At 40.9% G+C, this 21,008-nt stretch overlaps 1 protein-coding gene across 3 annotated transcripts in view; it reads left to right on the top strand.

Annotated features, from left to right (window-relative positions):
- SRGAP1 (SLIT-ROBO Rho GTPase activating protein 1) overlaps positions 1 to 21,008 on the top strand; it is a 149,524-nt gene that overhangs the window by 56,420 nt on the left and 72,096 nt on the right. For all 3 annotated transcript variants that reach the window (XM_067314158.1, XM_067314151.1, XM_067314145.1), the window contains exons 2-3: positions 15,930 to 16,125; positions 18,987 to 19,149. In XM_067314158.1, coding sequence (XP_067170259.1) covers positions 15,930 to 16,125; positions 18,987 to 19,149 — 359 coding nt within the window. The remainder of the gene's footprint in view (positions 1 to 15,929; positions 16,126 to 18,986; positions 19,150 to 21,008) is intronic.

Here is a 21,008-nt window from a genome sequence, read left to right as displayed (position 1 = left end):
GAAATGTAGGCTCTGCCCTGACTTTACAGAGGTGAACATTGAGCTCTGCAGTCTGTCCTGCTCAGCGATCAACCCCGCTCAGTGATCTTCCAGGCTGTTACCAGCTCCTCTGTCTAAAGCAATTTCATGAATCCGGCCTTAGGAAAATAAATGTCTAGTTGCATCTGCTCGGTAAATTTCCATTATATGAACGAATAGTTTCAGGATGACTGACACAGTTTGGGTGTTTTATTTGTTTGCCAAGCAAATTTAGTGCTGTTTGGGGAGAGGAAGAGGACCTTACTTTACTAGTGAAATTAGCTGGCTCATGTGCACCAGCGTCTGGATGTTACGGTTCTGTGAGTATACCAACCAGCCTTTCTTCACATATCAAGTCCATTTGCTTTCTGATGGATCAAAACCAATGCTAATTTGGGGTGAAACTGGGTTTTACAGACAAAGAATGAATTGTTATCTGGTAGAGCATGGAAAGTTTGACTTGCAGGACTCAAGCGTTATCTGAGCACTCACAATCTTTGCTTTACGTTATAGGAAAAAGAAGTTCATTTTTTTTCTCCTATCAGCATTTTGTTCCTTCAAAATAGATAAGAACAAGTGATATTCAAAGCCCTTTCAGCATCTCCCAACTATCTTATGCTACTTCCTCGTGACCTGAATGGCCAGAAATTATGTGTGAAAAATAAATGAAAAAATTGTATCTCAGAATTTTTTGATAGGACTACTTTGTCTTAGGCTTTATTGTTTAGAATTTATTACTTGCATTTGGGCTTGTATTTGTAAAAAAAAGTGTTTGTTATTTGTAGTACCACGGTGTTTAGAAATGCCGGTGCGGAACACCAGTATCGTACATTTTTCAGGCCTGTGCAAAGGTGGAACAAAATTCAAAGTCTTGTACCTTTCTGAACAGTGTTTGTGCACGTGCTCCCAAATGGACCACACTACTTGTAAGTGGTGAGTCTACTAAAGAAAGCCATTGCTTCACAAGTAGTGTTTGATGTGTATCGTGTTACTATCTACAATCACATCTAGCCTTGGCACTGTACTGGCATATAAGAAGTTGGAAGTAGGGGCTGAGTTATAGATGACTGTCCTGAGGAGGTACAGCTATTTATGAAAGGGTTGTTGCTGGATAGAGAAGCCACAGAGAAGGCCTTTCAGACTTGCCCAGTGTGGAAATGACTGATCTTCAGTTTTAGACTTGACAAATGTCTGTGTTGCATGTGTGAAGCCTACAAGGATGAGTTGTTCTCTATAGTCTTCATTTATTCAGGTTTTCTGGGTGGCCAGTTGCCTGAGTTACGGCACCCCAAAATCTGGTAGGGATCCCAGAGTAGCAAAGCAGTAAATTAGCACTAAAGGTGAAAATCTGTATCCAGGTAGAGAGGACAGGACAGCTCCTTCAGTAAATGCTCTCTCCATACCTAAACAGACTGGGTGCAGGAAGGAAACTGCAGCCAAAATACCAGATGTGCTGTAACCTGGAGAGGCTGGTTAAATACTCTTCAAACTCTAGGACCTTTATTTTTCATGCCCCTTAAGGGTTTGTTGATAAGTATTAAATGCAATGGGAATAGAATAATTTGAGGCTAAGGACTGTAGGTAACTTGAAACTGAAGATCAGCTGGGTTTCCGTTAGCCATTATTTGTTGATAAGCTTAAGTAATTCTACTAGCTTGCCACAGTACAGGGTTTTTTTGCAGGAATTGTACTGATTTCTCCTTATTTCTTTATCTACTTTTGCTTTATAAGTATTTTTAACTAGAGCTTCTTTATTTCCAAAAAAAGAGCAAGCCTAAGGTAAACAACTGGGAAATGGCACTGTTGTGAAGACCAGTACCAAGATATCATTTAGCTTCTCTTGTGTATTCTTATCATCCTTAACTGAGGGTAAAGACTCCTTTGGCAAATTGTTAGAAGCCTCTGAGACTCATATCACTTGCTGGCATGTCTGGTGTGTCCTTTCCAAGTACCCTTGCTTTTTTTCCCAGTTGGTATCCAGGTTTACTGTGTTTCTTCTTTACAAAAGTTCCCCTAATTTTTTGCCCTTGTCTGGATGATGGGCTTCTATGGCACAGAGATTTCTCAGTCTTAGATGTCATGTCTTTGATTTCTTCTCTGAGATCTGTGCAACTTTCTGCAAATTACCAAATTGCATTTTTTCCCAGGATAACAACTGTCTTTTTGCAGGTTACCAATTTACCATCCAACTACAGTGGCTGCTGCTGTTCTTCTTTGCTTCTCAAAGCTGACAGTTTATACATATGAAAATTCAGTGGTTCAGGTTCAATTTTAGTTTACCTATAGAAGGGGCCTAGGAGATGTTGCTATTCCCCTGCCCTTTGCAACCTGTGGTATTTGGATTGCCTTCTCCTTTATTCACCCCAGCAACGATTTTGCTACCAAAATGTGCACTTTCAAGTTGAATCAGCCTAATAACATAGGCAATAATACACTTTTTACTTTCTTTTTTGTTAAGGGATCCCAAACAAAGTAGCACATGAAGGATTCTTCCCTTGGCCTTTTACTGAAAGTGTCCTAAGTGGAAAACATCTGTTTACTACAGCTGTTCTTGGTGCCTTTGCTTCCATAGAGCAGTCATTAGGACCCTGCTGGAAACCATAACCATCCATATGTCTCTTGAAAAGAGACAATTTGCACAATAGACTTAAACTAGTGAGTTATTGCTGGAAGAGAATGCAGACACTGAGTTCCACAAATCATCAACTTTAAATTTTGCTGGCTCTGATGTTTTCATCTCCTTAAAAAAAATGTGGGTGAATGTTTTAATTTCTAACAGATTGAAGATTGTTTTCAGGGGAGCTGGCAGTATGCAAATGATTTTATCCTGAAGATCCCTTATTAGCAGACACCATTCTTCATCTTACTGTTGAGTGGGTGAGCAGGGGTTACATACAAACAGTCTCCAACAGTGGAGTCTAATTTTTTTTTTCTATCCCCATTAGCGGGAACCTCAGGGGGGCTTTCTTCTCCTCCTACTGTAACAACTGAAGCTAAATTTAATTAAATGTGGTTCACAATCCAATTTATACTTCCCCATAGCGGGAAGACGGAACAAAGAATCTTCTTCGTGACAGTAAAGGATTTGTTTTTTTCCCAGCTGCTGTTAGTGGAAGTTGGAGCTGTGAGTAATGGAGTTCAGACTTGTCAGAAAACCTTTCTTTGAGGTAGATGCTTTGTTTTCTCACTTAGAAATTATATCTTTTACCAAATCAGAGCAGTGCAGAGGCAAATATATTTGAAACTTGGCAAAATTTCTATCATCTTATTAATTCAGTGACATAAAAATACCTGGCTGTGTATAGCAAGTCATTACTACTTGTTTGATAGTTGTATTTAACCAACACTGTAATTATCATCTTATGGTGCTGGGATTCGCACAGGCAGAAGTTCTTCCATCATGATAGGTGTTATTGGTTTTTTTTAATTAGTAAAAACATTCACTTCTTCTGCTCGAAGTTTGGCATATGAGCCATTTTTTTAATTCCCAGAATGCATGTTGTGGTGCTTCTTAAATCATGTATTGACTCAAATACATTTTTATTTGCTATGCGAAATTGAGACAAGACACTGGAATATAACTTTGGAGAATATCCCACTGGTGCTCGGAGGACCAGCAATCACAAACCGGGACTTCAGCTCTGCAGGCGCTGAGGCCCCATCCGTCCTAATCAATGAGGCAGCTCTAGGCCTGTCCTTGGGCAAGTGACCCAGCAGGGCTTGCATTTGTGCCGCTAAATCTGCACTAGGAGCATGAAGTTTGGCCATATGGGAATGACGTGGCTGAAAAACTGCCTGGCAGACCCCAACCTTGTCTCGGCACTGAGCAGGTGAGGGATGAACCCCTGCCTGGCTGCTGCCCCCCAGCCGTCTTGGCAGCCGCGGCGACTCCGGCACGCTGCCCAGGACGGGGTCTTTGCCCCACTTTGTTTACATGCAGAGACAGGACCTTCGGCAGCTAGAAAGATTTACTCAGGTGAGTAAACAGCATGGGGTTGGGACATAATGTTCTAAAACCGGCATTAAAGGCATCGCAGTGGCACAGCTATATGTCTTGGAGAAAAAAGTGTCATCGTCTCAGCAAAAAAATACAAAGTTGTCATTTTAGTGACAACTAAATTTGTGATTCTTATCATTAGAACAGAGTTAAATGGGTAAAAGATAAATGAACAGTGGTCACAGTATTTTGCTGTATGTTAGGCAGGTTGAGTGGGAGAGGCACATGGGTAAAATCTTGGCATGCAGAGCCCAAATTGCGGTTTTCCTTTTGTCCTTAGCTGGACTTTGACTTCACCTTGGGATTTAAAAAGCTGTCATTGAAAGTCATGGCTGGGTCAAATGTCTAGTTGTATTTATGGTATGCAGTGGCGTCTGTGTCACGCTAAAAATGTTTTACTGATTTTTTAAAGATGTTGCATGCATGAAGAATCCTTTTCACAGCACGCAGGGAGGGCATTTTCTATAGTTATTAATTCCAGAGTCTTACCATAGTGATAGTAATCAAAGCACAGAAGAAACCATGAGCAGCACATCTGATTATACAGAGATAGTGACTTTGGTTTTCATTGCATTTTTTGTTGCTCTGCTGTTCAAGAATTCATGTGTTGCACTGTTACCAACATAATTCTAATTTTAACAGCGGTGTGACCTGCTGAAGGTTCAGAACAATTTATTTTTTGTTAAGAAAAGACAAATCTCACAGCATTTAATTTATAGAAAAAGCCTCAAGGCATTTTTACTTGTCAGCTGTCCACCTAAAATGTTAAGAATGAAGGGGTTTATTGTAGCAGAGCTTAATAAAAGAAAATAGTGGTCGCATCTGTATGTTAGGGGGGTTTCTGCTTGTGCTGAGGTGAAGGATCTGTATTAGCACGGAGGCCGATGTAATTTCAGGAAGGCGCCGGGCGAGGGCTGATGTAGCATCTGTCGCCATGTGGATGCTGCTGCCCAGAGCAGGGGTCGGCCCCGTCGCGGACCTCCAAGGGCAGCTGCCCTCGCAGCAAGGTCAGAGGTGTAACCCACCTTTCCTGTGCTCAGCAGTGAGAAGCTGAGTGACATCATAGGTTTTCATTACCGTTCTGATCGTGACACGCTGCTACTGATTTTGGGGGGGGGGGGTTTATGCTACATACTGGCCTGTATACTGTATTCTGCACTTTGAAGAAACTTCAGAAGAACTGTTTAAAAGCAGATGCTGTAGCTACCAAGTATTTTGTGTTTAGTCCACAAACTCAACAGTAAAGACATATGTTGCATGCATAAATATTGTTGCATTGCCTTTCTGTCTTCCTAGTAGTTGACTACTTGACTCTGCTTGATCTCAGCTAAGGCAGATTTATGTCAAACATTCTTTGCATTGTCACATTACGTCTTCCAAGAAAATAGTCTTGCAACTTGGGGGAGTAGGGAGTAGGAAGGACCTCTAAAATTAGGGTTCTGAAGGGGTGGAGCTGCTTTGAATTATTTTCAGGGTAACTGAGAACTTGCTTTGGCTATAGATCTTCTTTTCTAACCTGCACTTGGATATTATTGTGAAAAGTCATAGCAGTTACAAAAATCTGAAATCAGTTTTGTATTTTTTTCCATCTAAATATAATTAGAGGAGGAATTAGTTAATAAAAATGCTAAAATAATTGCTAGCTGCTAGAAAGAAAGGGGTGCAAAAAGTGGACCTAAATCTGTCATGTTGAGATAATTAAAGAGTGTCAGACAAGATATAAAGGTTCCCCAGCGCTTCATCAGTTCCTGCAAGTTCAGAATGCTGTCTCCTAAGCGCAAATTAAAAAAAAAGAAAGAAAAAAACCACAGCTTCTTCTGTCTCCCTTACAATTTCCTCCCGTTTCCTGCTTCTTGCTGGGAAGTTGCTAAAACTAATATAGCAGTGACCAAATATGTATATAGGTGGGAAAAAGAAATTATACTGAATTACTCTGCGGCAAGATTGAGATTGTTTAATGAAAGTCATTTTAGGAGCAAGTTTACGATGGTGATCCCAAGGTCTGTAAATGTGCATACATCCAGTGCTTGTTTTTACCTCGTACCAGCAGTTTTTAGACTACCAGCTGTTGCTCCTTTTGTTCTTCATTTCTTGCCATTTGTCACTCAGCAGCCCCCTCGGTGTACCGCTACGCAGAGGTGCCCTGAGGCGTGCAGCAGCCCTTACCACTGTGCAAAGGGGCTGTATGGCCAACTGGCCATCTAATCTGGCAGGTGCTCCGCTGAGGGCTTTGGGCCCAGAAGTGCCCGTGGAGGTGGGGTCCCGATCCTGGAAGTTTTATTGAAAACAGAGAAGTTTGGGAACAGCTTATTAGGATACATTTCATGAATTCTTTGCACTTCCACGGTCATCTTACACTGGCAAAAGCTCAGTGATGGTTTATATTATACTGTGTTTTATTATACAGATAATTAGCTTTTTAAACAGTGCACTGTGAATTATGAAACTCCATAACTGTGTCCTCAAGTCTATTCAGACTTTAAAAGAAAGTAACAAAACACAAAGCAAGCAGAAATCAGTATAGTAACCTAAAAAAAACAAATGTTACATATTCAATAATAATAATCAGATGATAGTGAATTCATGGGCAGAGAATTTCTATGAAAATAAGGAGCATTTTTTGCAAGTTCCAGGTGATGTGAAATAAGTGCATATAGACACATGATATACATGTAGAGAGAATAAACTAGCCAGCAGTTTATCTATAAAGAGCAACAAAATTGACTATCATCCGAAAATTGGTATTTTATAGTCTGATTTAATTTGTAAACCACCTACAGCAATTTAAGAGCAGTAAAATTGCCCCATTCTGTACAGTAACGGTGTGTTCACTTCAGAACGTAGAAAATGACCTCGTACCATTTCTCTGCTGATCCATGCTTGTAAGGCTTGTAAGACTGCGTTTATCTCTCAGTCCCAGCCTTCTGATATGTGTGTCTGTGTGCCAAGATCCTTGGTTCCCTCGCCTGTCTGGCTCCACAGTTCCACAGTGCATGTCTGTATTTTATTGTCAACACAAAAATGTGTAGCATATCTACAAAAAAGAAGGTGCTTTAGTGGCATCAGGAGGAGAAAAAGTAGTATCAAAACAGAATTAGTGATTTCGTAGTGATCATGTTTTGAATTGTTAATTACTGCTGGCAGAATTTCCAGTCTTGTGTGACAAGTTTAAAGCGGGAATCAGTTCACCTGTGCCGAGTTTGAATTAGCCTCTCTGAAGAATTCATGCAGGCTGCTGATAAGCCTGATGTAACTTAGTATTTCATTCACCAATGTAGCCTTCTGCAGGGAGATAATATTTGCTGTAGCTACCAACTTTTGATTAGATTTTGAAAGAGATTGAAGCTGGTCTATAATGGCACTGACAGAAGCAGCCTGAGCTACACCTTCCTTTCCCTCCCTTGTCCTGACAATACTTCTGAAACATAACTGGCAGAAAACACTTCCCCCCACCCCTTTGGATTAGTTGTTCCGGCTGCAGAAGTTCTAGTACTGGGACGTGATGATCTGGAAGGATGGCGTGAAGGGTGCAGGGGAGCACAAGACTGCCTCCTTTGGTAGCAGTATGTCCATTAGATGAGCATGAGCTTCTTGTACATTTAGGTGAAGAGTAGGGTAGGTATCCCAGCGTGGGTAAGGTTAGAGACAAATCTCTATTGATTTCATGGAGGTCAGAATTTAGCTTGAAAGTCTTGATCTTTTGCTGATGTGAATTTGCTGACAAATGTGAGTTTAGCCATCAGTTAATGCTAAAACTGCTTTTAATACTCTAGAAACAGAGAGGTTCTTTTGTTCCAGTTTATGAAGTGGCATAGCTGAAATAACATGTCCTTAGGTATTAGTTAAAAGGTAGAATTTACAGTTTAAACACTGAAGAGCAAGCACAGCATGTAACAGGAAAATACAGCATAGAGGATGTAACAGATGAATTCTGTTTGAATTGTTAGAGAGTTAGTCTGTGTAAAGAAAGAATTTTCCTGTGTGGAAAGCATGCAGAAGGAAGAATAGATCTCATCTACTGCTTAGAGCAATCACAGCAGGCTATAATAATCAAATTAAATAATAGATATATAGAAATCTGTGGCCTGGAATGGGTATGTTTTTTCTTGCAGAATGCTCCTGTAGATCCAGCATTCCAGCCAGTGCTGCAAAGAATTATTCCATGGAGAGTTTTGAGGCATTTTTCTATTCTGCTGGTAGATACCTCATTGGTAAGAAGAGTTGTATGTTGTTGGGGTTTTTTTTTATTTTCTTGTGTGCCCAAAATTTAAGCCTCAAGGGAAGTCTTACGGCATCTTGAACAAGCATAAGAAAAACCTGCATAGTCTAAACCCTTTGGAAGCCTCAAAATAAGTTGTCACATGGATCTTGATGGTTTAGATGGCCTAAATGGGTTTTTAGACACCTACTGCACCATAGCCTGTCTGCTTGGCAGACAAAGGTGCCCACAAACTCCTTGTCTCTCTGTCTCTCTGTCTCTCTCTTTTTCTTTCTTTCCCCCCTGAGGCTACAAGCCTTTCCCATGAATGCTATGACTGGCATAGTTTCTTGTTTGTTTTGTTCTTTTAACATGTGTTTTGGGGCTTGTTTGATGTGGCTTCTTTGCTTTTCTTTTGTGTGCCTGTGGTTTTACAGAGCTGATTTGTACATCTGGAGGTGGGGCAATTGGACTGCATGAGAGCATCTGCTCCCACGGTGGGAGGTTGAGAGCAGAGCTAGGCTATTCCCTGTCACAGACATGGAAACAGAGGAAGGTTCCTGCGCATTGCTCTCCTCTGTCTGGTCCGTGCTGTTCTGGGATGAGCTGGGGTTTTACTGTTGACCAAAAGAAAGTTCTCTCTTTCTCCTCTGAGGGGTAGAAGATTTTGTCCTCAAAGTCAGAGCTCCAGCCAGACAGTGACCAACAGGACAGAGTATGCTGTGCTCAAGTTTTGGTAGGATGTAGTGCCAGTGCTAAACTGCCAGCGCAAAGGAGCAGCTCCTGCAGAAGCAGTGGCCCTCAAAATGTGGCACAGGCAGATTGCCTGCTGAAACCCACAGTCACTTGGCAGTTGCGCTGAGGCAGAAGCGTCCAGCCAAGTTGTGAGCTGGTGAGCTGCCCTCCATTCAGGCTGCCTGTAGGCAGCCAAGTGACCAGCAGCTGTGGCTGTGAATAGCAGGAGGGCGTTAATCCAAGAACAACAAGAAGAAAAGCTTCTTCAGCTACATATAGAGGCTTTCTTGGCTCTTCCAAACATGTCCTTGCATTCCGGCAGGAACTGGAGGGTGGAAGGTGTCTTAATGCAGCCCCCTTCCCCTCCCCGTCCTTTTGGATCCCGTCCACCAGGATCCCCCAGTTACATGATTCTGGTTGCGGGCATGTGTGTTGCTGAGTCTGTGACTGGTGTAATTAGGACTAAAGCGATATCCGCATGAATGTGTAAAAGTACATTTGCAGTTGCACTGAGGAGAGAATTCATTCTTTATCTGTTTTCGTTGCTTCAGCAGGACAATTAAAGGGACCTGTACGTAACTGTCTTCATCGTGAAAATGGTGTCTACACCAGCGTTCCTGCTAGTGGCCACAGAGGGACTCTTTTCTACTTTAAGCATACTGAAGTGCTTAAATGAATTAGATTTACAGTTGTGAAAGGGGAAGAGAGCGCATATATCAATAGGGGCTTTAGATTCCTTTCTCTCTTCCATTTGTATGGCCCTTCATATACCAGAAATGATTCTCACTCCCCTTTCCACTTCCACAGGCTATTACAGCCTGCCACCATGATCCACAGAAAGCAGCCTCAACCGTGTCCCAAGGAAAACCCAAACAAACAAAAATCCTGAAATGAATTCTCTGGGAAGTGGCACGTAGCCATACAATAAATTCAGAGCAGAGGTGTGCATTGGGGAGGTTTCACTTTGTCAAGTGGGAGCATGCATAAGCCATATGCTGAATATCCTGAGTAAAATTCACTAGGGAATAGAAGAAAGTCTACAAAAGCCTTGTCTTCAAAAGCCTGACAGTATCATCTTCAAACTGTGTGTGTAGCCACACTTCTTACTTGCATATTAAAGAGAGTGAATAGGCTAGTGATCTATTTAAAGGCATTTCTCTAGCAGCCTGCGAAATCCTCACCCCAGCATCTCTTGTCAGCTGTCCGGCTGTTGGAATTTCCTGGCTTTTGAAGTGCCTTTGGTCCTTGAAAATGGCAGCAAGAACCTGGAACAGAGCATAAGCCAGTCTCCCTGCCAAACACAAAGCTTTCCTCTTGATTTGCCATTGAAACTCTTTGATAGCTTTCTAGTCATGGCTCTGAGAAATAAAAGCTTGCCCAGCTCTAGGACCTTTAAGCTCTGTAGTTCCGTATCTCCTAGAGGAGTATCAGCAGAACTAGAACTACCACCACAAGGCTGATACCTCTCATAATCTTTGTCTTTTTGTCTGCTGAGAGACATGATAACATCCCAAGAAGGTTTGAAAGCCCTGATCCTAGGGGTGACTAGGAGTTAGGGACTACTAAATGTGCTTAGAGGAGCTCCCAGAACCCTCTCAGGGATGCCCTGCTGATGTTTTTTTATTGTTGTTGAGGGTGCACTTAGTGAGCTGGAGATACACACTTTCCTGAAGCACAAAATCTAGATGATGTGAAGAGCTGGCTGTATAAATGAAGTTATCCGGTTGGCCTTTCACAGGAATGAGGAATGTCTTCACTGATGCAGTCAGTCTCAGCAACAGCTAGCCTACAGGTGTTGGCCAGCTGTGTTGGGCTAGAACAAAGTTCTGCTGATCTCAAATAGAAGCCAACAGCAGGTCCTTAGGAAGACATAAGACTAGGATAAATTGGAAAGATCAGTCCCTTGATGTAGCATCCCAGCTTCTACCAACTGAATTCAGACATGAGCCAGTCTTGCACAAAGTAGCTGAGACTCAGGAGTGAAAATCTTATAAGATCGTATCTTCAAGGAAGAACTACAAGATGAATAATGCTCCAATATCTGCTTAATTTCAAATGTATGTCAGTCACCAGATGATATCTAGACTGAATTTAAGGTCTGAATCTTTTCCTATGTAAGTATAATCTGGATATCATAAATTTAAGAACAATGTATATGTATGTTTGATAGCTCACTGGAGTAAAAAAGACAGAGTTGTAATGGTTTGAGAATATCAGGTCTAGTGGCCTTAGTGCTTTTGGTAAGACAGTTTTGAATGTTTTAAAAGTAATCTGAAATTTTAATTTTTTTAGGAAGCATATACTTAAAGATGTGTAGGTGATATTGCTTTGACTGAAGTTACTGAGCAGATAAAGACCTGCAAAAATAAACGTATGCCTGTGAGAGCCTATTTGTACTCTCATGTAGTTCTGATGAGCTACTTGCTTTTATAATTGTTAGCAGGATGGGGCCCTGGGGCTGTTTGTGCTATTATCCAGTAATACTACTGGATTAATGTGTCTGTGTAGTTTGTATATTTTAATCATTACTTAAATATAGAAGCATCTCAGGCAGGGTGAGATGGCAGGTGGGAGGCCGGCGATGCTGCTGCCTGCCCTGCAGCAGCTGGGGGGTGACCTGGGAGAGGTGTCCAGTTCAGCAACACTTTTCAGGAGCTTTGAACAAACAGCAACAGGCATGTAAGGGCTGTTCTGTTCAGAGAAGTAACTACACTTAAACAGGAGTGAAGGATGACAGGCTGACATAACTCCTGGAGCCGTTCTGATGGGAAGCAGCAGGCGTGAAACTGCACTACAAAGTGTTCAGAGTCATTGCGGTTGAGAGTTTGGTAATGAGGGTTCACGATGATTGGGAAGAAACTGAGGGTTGACAAGAGGTGGCACAGCTGTGTGGTGCAGATGGAGACTGTGTGACCATGCGGGCACCACACAGCAAGGGCCATGGATCTTACAGTGACAGTGCTGTGGTGGGGCAGCAGTCCTCATATGGCATTGGTCTGACCGTTGGATGGGCCAGAGAGTCAATTCACTTTATACTGCACATTTTCAAGGTATCCAGCTGAACACCTGCTGAGGTCAGGAGGGGTTCCCCATGGCTCCCCAGGGCTTTGGTTGAGCCTGGTGCTTTGGTGGCTACAGAAGACAAGGTGGCAGGTCTTGCTCTTTGCTGATCTGTGGTCAGTGTGATTGTTGTGTGTCACGCAGCAGTGTATCGCACCACGGGGGTCTTTGGATTGTGACCGTTTTGTGCACAGGCCTAGGACCAGTCAGCCACTGTTCTTCTCATGCAATACTGTGTAGTGCTGCAGTGCTATATAAGTCATCATTTGTAACACTATACTGTGTACAAAGAGGTAACCTTGACAAGTTTATTTCTGGTTTTGCTTTGGATGATGTCACTAATTCAGCTTCATCTGTTCTGTGCTTAACTCTCAAAACAGCTATAATCTTGTCTCCTTTTGTTTTTCTTAGTACATTTACTTAACCCCTTGTCAGAGAAGAAGAAAGATCTGTTGAAAGATTGGAGGTGATATCTTGAAGGCTCCCAAAACCAAAACCTGATTTTATACTTAATACCATAATTCTTGAAGATGGTGTCAATCAGGGCATAAATTTGAAATAATTTTTAATATGATAATCTTTAGCAATAAAACTTTTACTCGGAGGTTGTTGGTTTAATTACAGTCACATTAGCTGCTTCCTTGCTTTGGTCATGTGTGCAGATCTTGGAGAAAGGGGAGCATTTTTCACTTGACACAAATTCAGTCTGTTTAAGCAGCCCCGTAAATGGATGGGATTCCCTTTGAACCAGTGCTTGGCTAGAAAAGCCATGATTACAACTCAAAGTTGCTATACAAGGAAGGAGATGGTGTTAGTAAATCCACTGTTTAAACATGTCTGTTGCTGGCACATAACATCCTGGCAGTTATTTTACATCAGCCACCCCACAAAGCAGCACAGGACAATGTCGTTGTCCATTACAGCCGGTATCGGTCCAACTTTGCGTTTAAATATGCCAGCAACATAGAGTAAGGACAGTCGTCCTTCTGTTGCCTGCTGCACCTGTTTCGTGTATCTACAGAGAGTTTGGGCTCTATTAGCTTTTAAATTGGCATCCTCCCAGCCTCTTGGCTATTTATTTCTTTGAATAAAATGCAGCGATATTCTACATAGCTCTTTGTAGCTCTAGGGAAATTGTGTATGTGGATTGGTTAAAGAAGATAGTGTTGTCCTGATGAAGTTTTCCATAACAGTAAATAATGGAAAACTTATACTAATTAGTAGTACTTGGACAGTTATTTGTGATACTCAGCCACTCAGGCTGGCTGGCTGTTATGCCAATATCAAAAATAGTAATAATAATAATAATCCACAGCTTTCTCTTATCAAAAAGTGAAAATAACAACATTTGCTGATGTAATGTCTTATTCATTGCCATCTCCCCAACCTGCCAGTATGGCATTACACATGTTATTAGAGAAAAAAAGAAAAATTCAAAAGAACAAGAGCAGAAGGACTTGAACGATCAGAAGGAGAACAACTATGTCGAAGTCTCTCTTGAACAGACTCTGGTCTGCTGGCATGAGGTGAACGTACATCTCACTTTTTTCTCCCCTAACTGGAGGCCAGGCTCTTGGAGCTAGCACATTTCCTCTCCTTGCTGAGAGACTCAGGTAGTAGAGACTCAATTATGGAACTTCTTTCTTAAGTCTCCAGCCTCGCAGTCACTAACGTACCACCCTACCCAGGACTTTGAGACTTTCAGCCACTGTCAACATTCAGAGGTCATGCTCCAATTTTTTTTATATGTACAAATTTGAAGGAAACCAGTACTGTCCACTACAAATCCACAGTGTCAGAAAGCTAATGTAGTTTCTGATACTACAGCTGTCCTCCCTTGTTGACTGATTGTTTTTTGTATCTCTATTCATATGTTCCTGTTTCTAAGATCATTCTCTTTCCTGTTGCTATGGTAAAAGCCTGCCTAAAAAGGAAGAATTATAGCAGCAAGATCCACTGACCTACAAAATAACCAGAATGTAGTTCTGTGCAGAGCTCTGCTTTTTTTTTTATTCCACTGGTGGAATATCTGTAGTGGGAATGGGAGACGACCAAAGTAGAGGGAGAATGTACATGGATTTTGATTTAGTCAAAATTCCTGCTTTCGTGCCAAATATCTGCTGCTTATCAGTGAATCTGTACAACTGGTTTCCTATAAGCAGGGATTTTCCGTGACTACAAGTATTACAAGTAGCAAGCATCCAAGAATCCATTCTTGGGTTTCTGTTTCTGTTAATAACCTTCCAGCTCCAATGTGATTTTCTCCTCGGTGTACATGAATGTCATTGATATAGTGTTGTATTACAGTGGCTCATCCTTGCTGGAGGCATGGTTCTTTTCCAATGAGCTGATTTGAAATGAAATGAAAACCAAACCATGAATTTTTTGGTTCACCTCCCAGACTATAAAAAAGGATGGTCTCATTAATGATTAACACAGCAGCTGGTAGCTCAAAGGAGATTTGGAAGAAAACACTGCAGTGTCTCCCTCCTCCAGTAAATATATTGGCTTAACAGTTTTCTGTGCTCACCCTAGCTTATTTGTTTACATGTTTGAATCCCAGCAGACTAGATCTCAGCCTTCATACCTCCTTTAAGGTGAATAAGGAGGCCTTAGTTTCTAGTTGCAGTCTAATAAGTTTTTGCAATGGTATTACTCCTAATGGGTTTGCCGTTCCCCGTAATGTTAGTGGTGGTTTTTAGAGTGCTTTATTGTTTCAATCCAGTGAGGCAGCTAAGATTTCCAAAATCTCTTTACCCACAACATGGTTACGTCATTAAAGATCAAGTAAAAGTCTACAACAATTTTGGCCTTACATCAACATCACCTCTGGTGCATTGTCTTGCTATCCAAAAGTTCTTGTTATAGTATTATACTGTTTTAAAAATATTTTTATATATTATGGTTGCAAACCGTTTATTCTTACCATAGCACAGTGCTTTTATTGCAGTGTGCATGGGCAGCTAATAAGACTCTAATGAACCAGTCTCTTAAAGAACTAGAGGGATGGTTTTTAGTCTAAGTGTTCCCAGAATGTGATGATCTGCTTAGCACTAGAGAAATAAAAGTGCTAAAAAAAAAAAAATCCCCACCACATAGTAATTGCACATATGGCAAACAGTATGCAGTACAGCAGTAAGAAATCTGGAGGCTTTTCTGTGTTACTCTAGATGATCATTGTGAGCGTATATTCTTTTCTAAATTGACTGTTTGTTTTACGTTAATAGATATACCATAGTCTCTGGAACCTTGTGCAAATTTTTTGATATCTCTGTATACATGTGTGCTTTTTCCTCTAAATTCACTGTAAAATACTGGTGAATAGATGTATAATACACCAGTTTGCCCTCTGGTAGAGACGGGACAGATGTGGAATTTCATCTGTGCACAGTGATGGTGGATGATGCCTCCAGAGTTCATTGCAAAGTTATTTACATGGTGTACATGATGACACCAACCAGTGTGATGCACCTGGCAGTCCGTAGGCACCCCAACCCCAAGAGTGCTTATTTGGCCTGCCATTCTTCAGGGTAGAAGAAAGAGCTGCTGCTCAAACAGTTGAAGTGCAAGTAGACATCTTTGAGCCAGATGTTGTGTTAATGCCACAGGCGAGGAGGAGGATGGGAGAGGAAATGGGAGGCAGGCCTTCTGCTCATGTGAGCCCCACAGGGTCCTATGTTCTTGCCGTGGCAGTTTGTGAGGGGCAGGCAGGCAGCAGGGCAAGGATGCTCTGGCCTGATATGGAAGCAGGTCGTGGCAGACCCATGAGCAACTGCTGCTGCCTCCCGCCACCGGACCCGAAATCAGATCCAGCTTGTGCAGCTGCAGAGGCTGAAGTGCTCTGAAGCATTTGTAATTTTGACAGATTGCACTCAATCCTCATTTACTTTCACTGACTTGAGTTGCATGTGCTTTTTTTAGAGATCCGAGCTCAACTCATCGAGCAGCAGAAATGCCTGGAGCAGCAGACTGAAATGAGAGTGCAACTTCTTCAGGATCTGCAGGATTTCTTCCGCAAGAAGTCAGAAATAGAGATGGAGTATTCCCGTAACCTGGAAAAACTGGCAGAGAGGTTCATGGCAAAAACAAGAAGTACAAAGGACCATCAACAGTACAAGTAAGAGACATTGCCCTCCCACTCACCCACGTTAGCCATTGCTGTGCAATTGGACTGCTACCCAGCACTTTGCTGCTTCTGTTTTTGAGTACTGTTAAGTAGGGCCCAGGTTCAAAGGCATATTTAAATTTCCCACCCCTATTTAACAGTGTAGCAGTTTTCATTGCAGTTGAAGGTAGCTGGGTGCCTAAATACTGTGTTGTTGATTTGGCCCTCTGCAATTATTCCTGAAAACTTCTGACAGATTGTTTCAGTTTCTTAAAACATAGGCTAAACAAGTATTATCCCTCACCCATCAAATAGAATTAAAACCACCCCAAAATACAGTCAGCGTCTAGAAGAGATGCAGAGGCCCAGGTGGGCTGGAAAGCTGTGTGTGGTCTGTTGCAGTGGAGTTGACAGAATTTGAAAGGGTCTAAATAAAGGCCACTCACCCTTGCAAAAAAGGCCAGGAATATTGGCAAAAAAGGTATTGAGAAGGAAAAATATTTTGATTTGTTGCTGCATGTGAACTTATGCTGCTTCTTGATCCCTCTTGTTCCAAGAAATAAAGATGATATAGATTTTAAGCTTGCTAACATTTTAACTCATCCCTTTCATGGTATAGTAACTCCTGTGCAAAACAGAGGTGGTCAGGTAGTATCTGTCAAAAAGGGTGAACAGCATGTTTTATAAAATGTTTCAAATACATTACTTGCTGACATAGTCTTGTCTGGTTATTTTCCTCACTTGAGCTAATTAATTAATATATTTGCCTGGTTCTGTTATGTTTAGGTGTATAAAACAATACTTTGTGTGTGTAAAACTGAAAAATAAGTACCTTTTTCCACACTGTCCATTTAGTGTTATGCTCTAAATATACAGACATATCTTCTGATCCAGGACAAAAGTCTTCACCAAATACATTTGACAAAGAAAAGGTTAATCTGAATGCAGCTTATACAGTTCCAGAAACAGTACTATATATTTCTTAAAATTTAGTTAAGTGACTCAGTGATTCTCTGAAATATGCAACATGTGGGTATGTCTCCACCTTAGAGAGAGACCAGGCTTTTATTCAGGTTCAGGAAGAATCTTTTGCCTGATGCATACAATCTTTACTTGTTTTTAAATGAGTGTTAAATCCAGGCTAGCATGTGTGCATAGGGGTCACGATTGGACCCTTGCCTTTGGCTTTGTTCTGCAATTGCCTGATTATTTTGAGAAGAGGTTATAGCAAAAGTCATGTAAAGCGGTGGTTCCCCACGCTGTTCCTGTCATTCTCCCCACAGCAGACAAAGTTTCTCCTGGCCTTGACAGCACTGGCTGGTAAATAACTCAACAGGATTGACTTTGAGACATGCAGAAACAGTAAAGAGCTAGTAATACAGGCATGGCTCTTCAGGGATGCTCCCAGAGGCTAACCGGAGTGGTAAGACCCTGAAGGGCACTGATGCAAGTAACCCTGTTAAGATATGCCCTCTCGTACAAAATGGGGAAGTTTCATTAACTCACTTCTGAATTCACAGCAAACCAGCGTATCACTGAATGAATAAGAAGAGGCTTTTGTCTGTTAATCATTCATTGTTGCTTTGATAGTGGGGGTGAAAGCTAAAGCTAGACAATCAGATGAGGAATTAAATGGCAAATTTTAAACAATGAGAACAGTTAATTATTAAAATAGTTTACACCAAGGGTTGAAGGAGTTTCTCCCTCAATTCGTTGCCATCTCTGACTATTCTATTCCCGCTTGCGTGATCCTTACGACTATATGAGAATACCTGCACAAGAAACAAGAAAGAGCAGCAAGTTTCTAGATCACATAGTTCCAAGGAAAACTTGAACTTAAAATTTCAATAAAATCATAAGGCAAATTTTATAAATAGGTTTTTGCTGTGAAACAGTTGTTGAACTATATGTGTTTTTATTTTGCTGTGTTTAGAAGTTATGATAAGTTGTCTCTGATTTTGCTTTGCTGCAATATTAAACACTTGGAATGGGCCTGCAACCCAGAGGCTCTGCAAAGAAAATGCAGAACTGGACCACTGTGGAAAAAGTCCAGTCCTCTTCTTTGTCCTGTAATTGAACCATCTGTGTCTGGCAGCACCTAGTGTAGAATTTATGAATGCTGATCACAAAATATGTATGCTTGTGACATTTCCTTTTAACTTTATAGCAGTTATAAAAAAAACATTACAGTGAAACAGTTTTTTGATAGACAAGCACACCTACAATTTTGCTCATGAAGGATTTGAAATGCACTTCTGGCGCTTATTTATTTCTAATTTCAAAAAAATAATTAGTATTACTCTTTCAGCAGTGGCCTTTATAGATTTTGAATATTTACATATAGTCCATCTGTGAGCAACTGTAAGCTTTGTGGCAGGGCTTTTTTTAATACTGTCAGCTGGGTTGTAGTGTTCTAAATTCTTGTCCTTTTTCTCTTCTTTTACATCTGTGCCTCACGGGATTTGTAAAATGTGTCTTAAAGCATCATCTGAAGCTTGCCTAACCTGAGATATTCCAAGCATGGATAGATGGGCTGTTCAGAAACAGAAGTCCAAATCTAGCATACTCTGTTAACAAGAGTAAGAGTATTGATTTCACTATGACAGCTTGCATGAGTAAAGGCAAGAAGATTTGACTTCTAGTGTGTGTACTGGCAGACTGTTCATTTGACATCCACTATTCATATTGACAGATTTGTCTAATGCCTTTTTTTTTTTTTTTTTACAAAACTCAGTAGTTCGGTAATTGAAATGTAAACTTTGGGCTCCTGCTTTTACATAATGAGTTATGGGTGTAAATGTCAGGGGCTGTTTGTGTTAATTATGTAACTTTTTCATTTATGTATGCAATATATACATCTCTCTCCTCCTTAGGAAAGATCAGAATCTCTTATCACCAGTGAATTGCTGGTACTTACTCCTGAACCAAGTGAGAAGGGAAAGCAAAGACCACGCAACGCTGAGTGATATCTACTTGAATAATGTGATCATGCGCTTCATGCAGATAAGCGAGGACTCCACCAGGATGTTCAAGAAGGTAATGCCTGCCCTGCAGACCTCTGATGGGGCCTGTAATGTGCATGAGGGAGACCAAACTGTCTTAACTGGTATCATTTGAAGGGAAAATTCAGAACACGTAGCATAAAATCTGTTTTAGCACACTTATAAATCCTTCATGACCATTCTCATGGAGCAACCCTTAGTGCTGAAATGCTTGGGAACGTGCTGAATATGCTGGTGACCTTAAGAATTAAATGGCAAATTTCCAAGAGGCGAGGAAAAAATCCTATTCTCTTAAAAGGATGTTTGTCTACCCATGCAGAAAAGAAATGGTTTTAACCTAAGAATAGTAATGTTGTATTAATAAATTATTTGTAAAAACAGTATTTGGTTATAACTCTGTCATGAGGAAACTGATTCAGGCCAAAGTGAAGGTATACCTTGTAATGAGTTGATATGAAGATGGTAGCTGTATGCTGTGATTCTCCTAAAAGCGTTTCCTGTCCTTCACCATACTGGACATGAATATATATTTTTGGTAACGTAGCTGCTTCTATTAGGTCATTTAAGCATTGTCTCTGTACATGCTTGTCCTTGTACATGTCTTTTATGTGTTTCATAACACGGGTATGTATAAGTGCCCCTTTAGCTAAGCAAGAACTCTGAGGGAGCCTTAGTTTGATACCCATGTAATGTGTTTACAGCCGTTGTCGTTACAATGTTCTGAAATAAAAATAGAATATATATGGGGAACCATCAGTCACAGTGGAATGCTTGTGGGCAAACATCATATTTATTACAGAAATGAGTCCCAAAAGTATAAAGGTTAAAGAATATAAAGTCTCTGACTAAATGATGGCATTTCCTGCAACGGTACCTGATCAATGCTTTCCGAATAAGGAACTGATTTCACATGCACCTGACCACAGTTGTAGACAGATAGCAATGAGGTGGGGACAAGAATCATTTAGGGAGAGCAGAGGCTGTACTTGGAAAAAAAGAAGTAAAGACATTTAATTAAATCTGTTGCTGTGCATGAAAACCTTTAATAGTAATAGAATTTAAATTCATAGTTCCTCAATCAGTAATCATTTGTTCACATGATATATGTCTGATGCATAAAGCTGTAGTTCACAAACCACTAAACTTACTAATAAGGAAGATTATTATAGAAATTGAAAAGATAATGGGAAAAGCAATTTGAACATGCTCCAGTACAGTCTATATACTGAGTTCTCAGACTTGTATGGACCAGTAGAAATCTTTCATTATTGAATTTGACTAGTTTTTCAGCTGATTATGTCATATCTCAGAAGTCTCTTCTTTACTGCATATGCATTATTGGACTAACCTCTCCTCTTGCAGCGTAGTTCACATTGTTTGTATTGGAAGTCTTGCTTTGCTTCCCTTGTTTCCGGACACACTGTATAAAAATATCTGGATAAAGTTTTCCATGGACAAGTATGTCCCCTTCTTTATTCACTCATAATTAATTAATGGAAACTGCTGCAGTTTCCATCTTAGAAGGGAAAAAATGTGGGTGATTTTGTCAGCACATTAATAGGAACCACAGCGTCACAGCTTCCTGACAAAGTTGTTTCTTTCCCCCATACGATGTCCAGCAACATGTAACATTTCAAATTTTCTCATGCTGGCATAACTTCTTGAAGAAGAGCATTTTTTCATCCTTAACTTGGATCTTCCACACGGGAAAGAAGAGAAAGGAAATTGAGGGAGTACTGCTGTGCATAACCTGAAGCTCACATTAGTGGAGCCCAGATCCCAAACTGCCATATCCTACCTTTCATCACAGTTTGCTAGCTAACACTCAGGGTGATACTGTCACGTCAAGCAGCTGCTAGTTAGCTTGGAGCACAGGCAGAGCTAGCCTACCAA

Source organism: Apteryx mantelli, chromosome 1 (genome assembly GCF_036417845.1).
Source record: "Apteryx mantelli isolate bAptMan1 chromosome 1, bAptMan1.hap1, whole genome shotgun sequence".
Taxonomy (NCBI): domain Eukaryota; kingdom Metazoa; phylum Chordata; class Aves; order Apterygiformes; family Apterygidae; genus Apteryx; species Apteryx mantelli.
The sequence above is the reverse complement of the archived record's forward strand: the minus strand, read 5'-3'. Positions and strand labels throughout refer to the sequence as shown.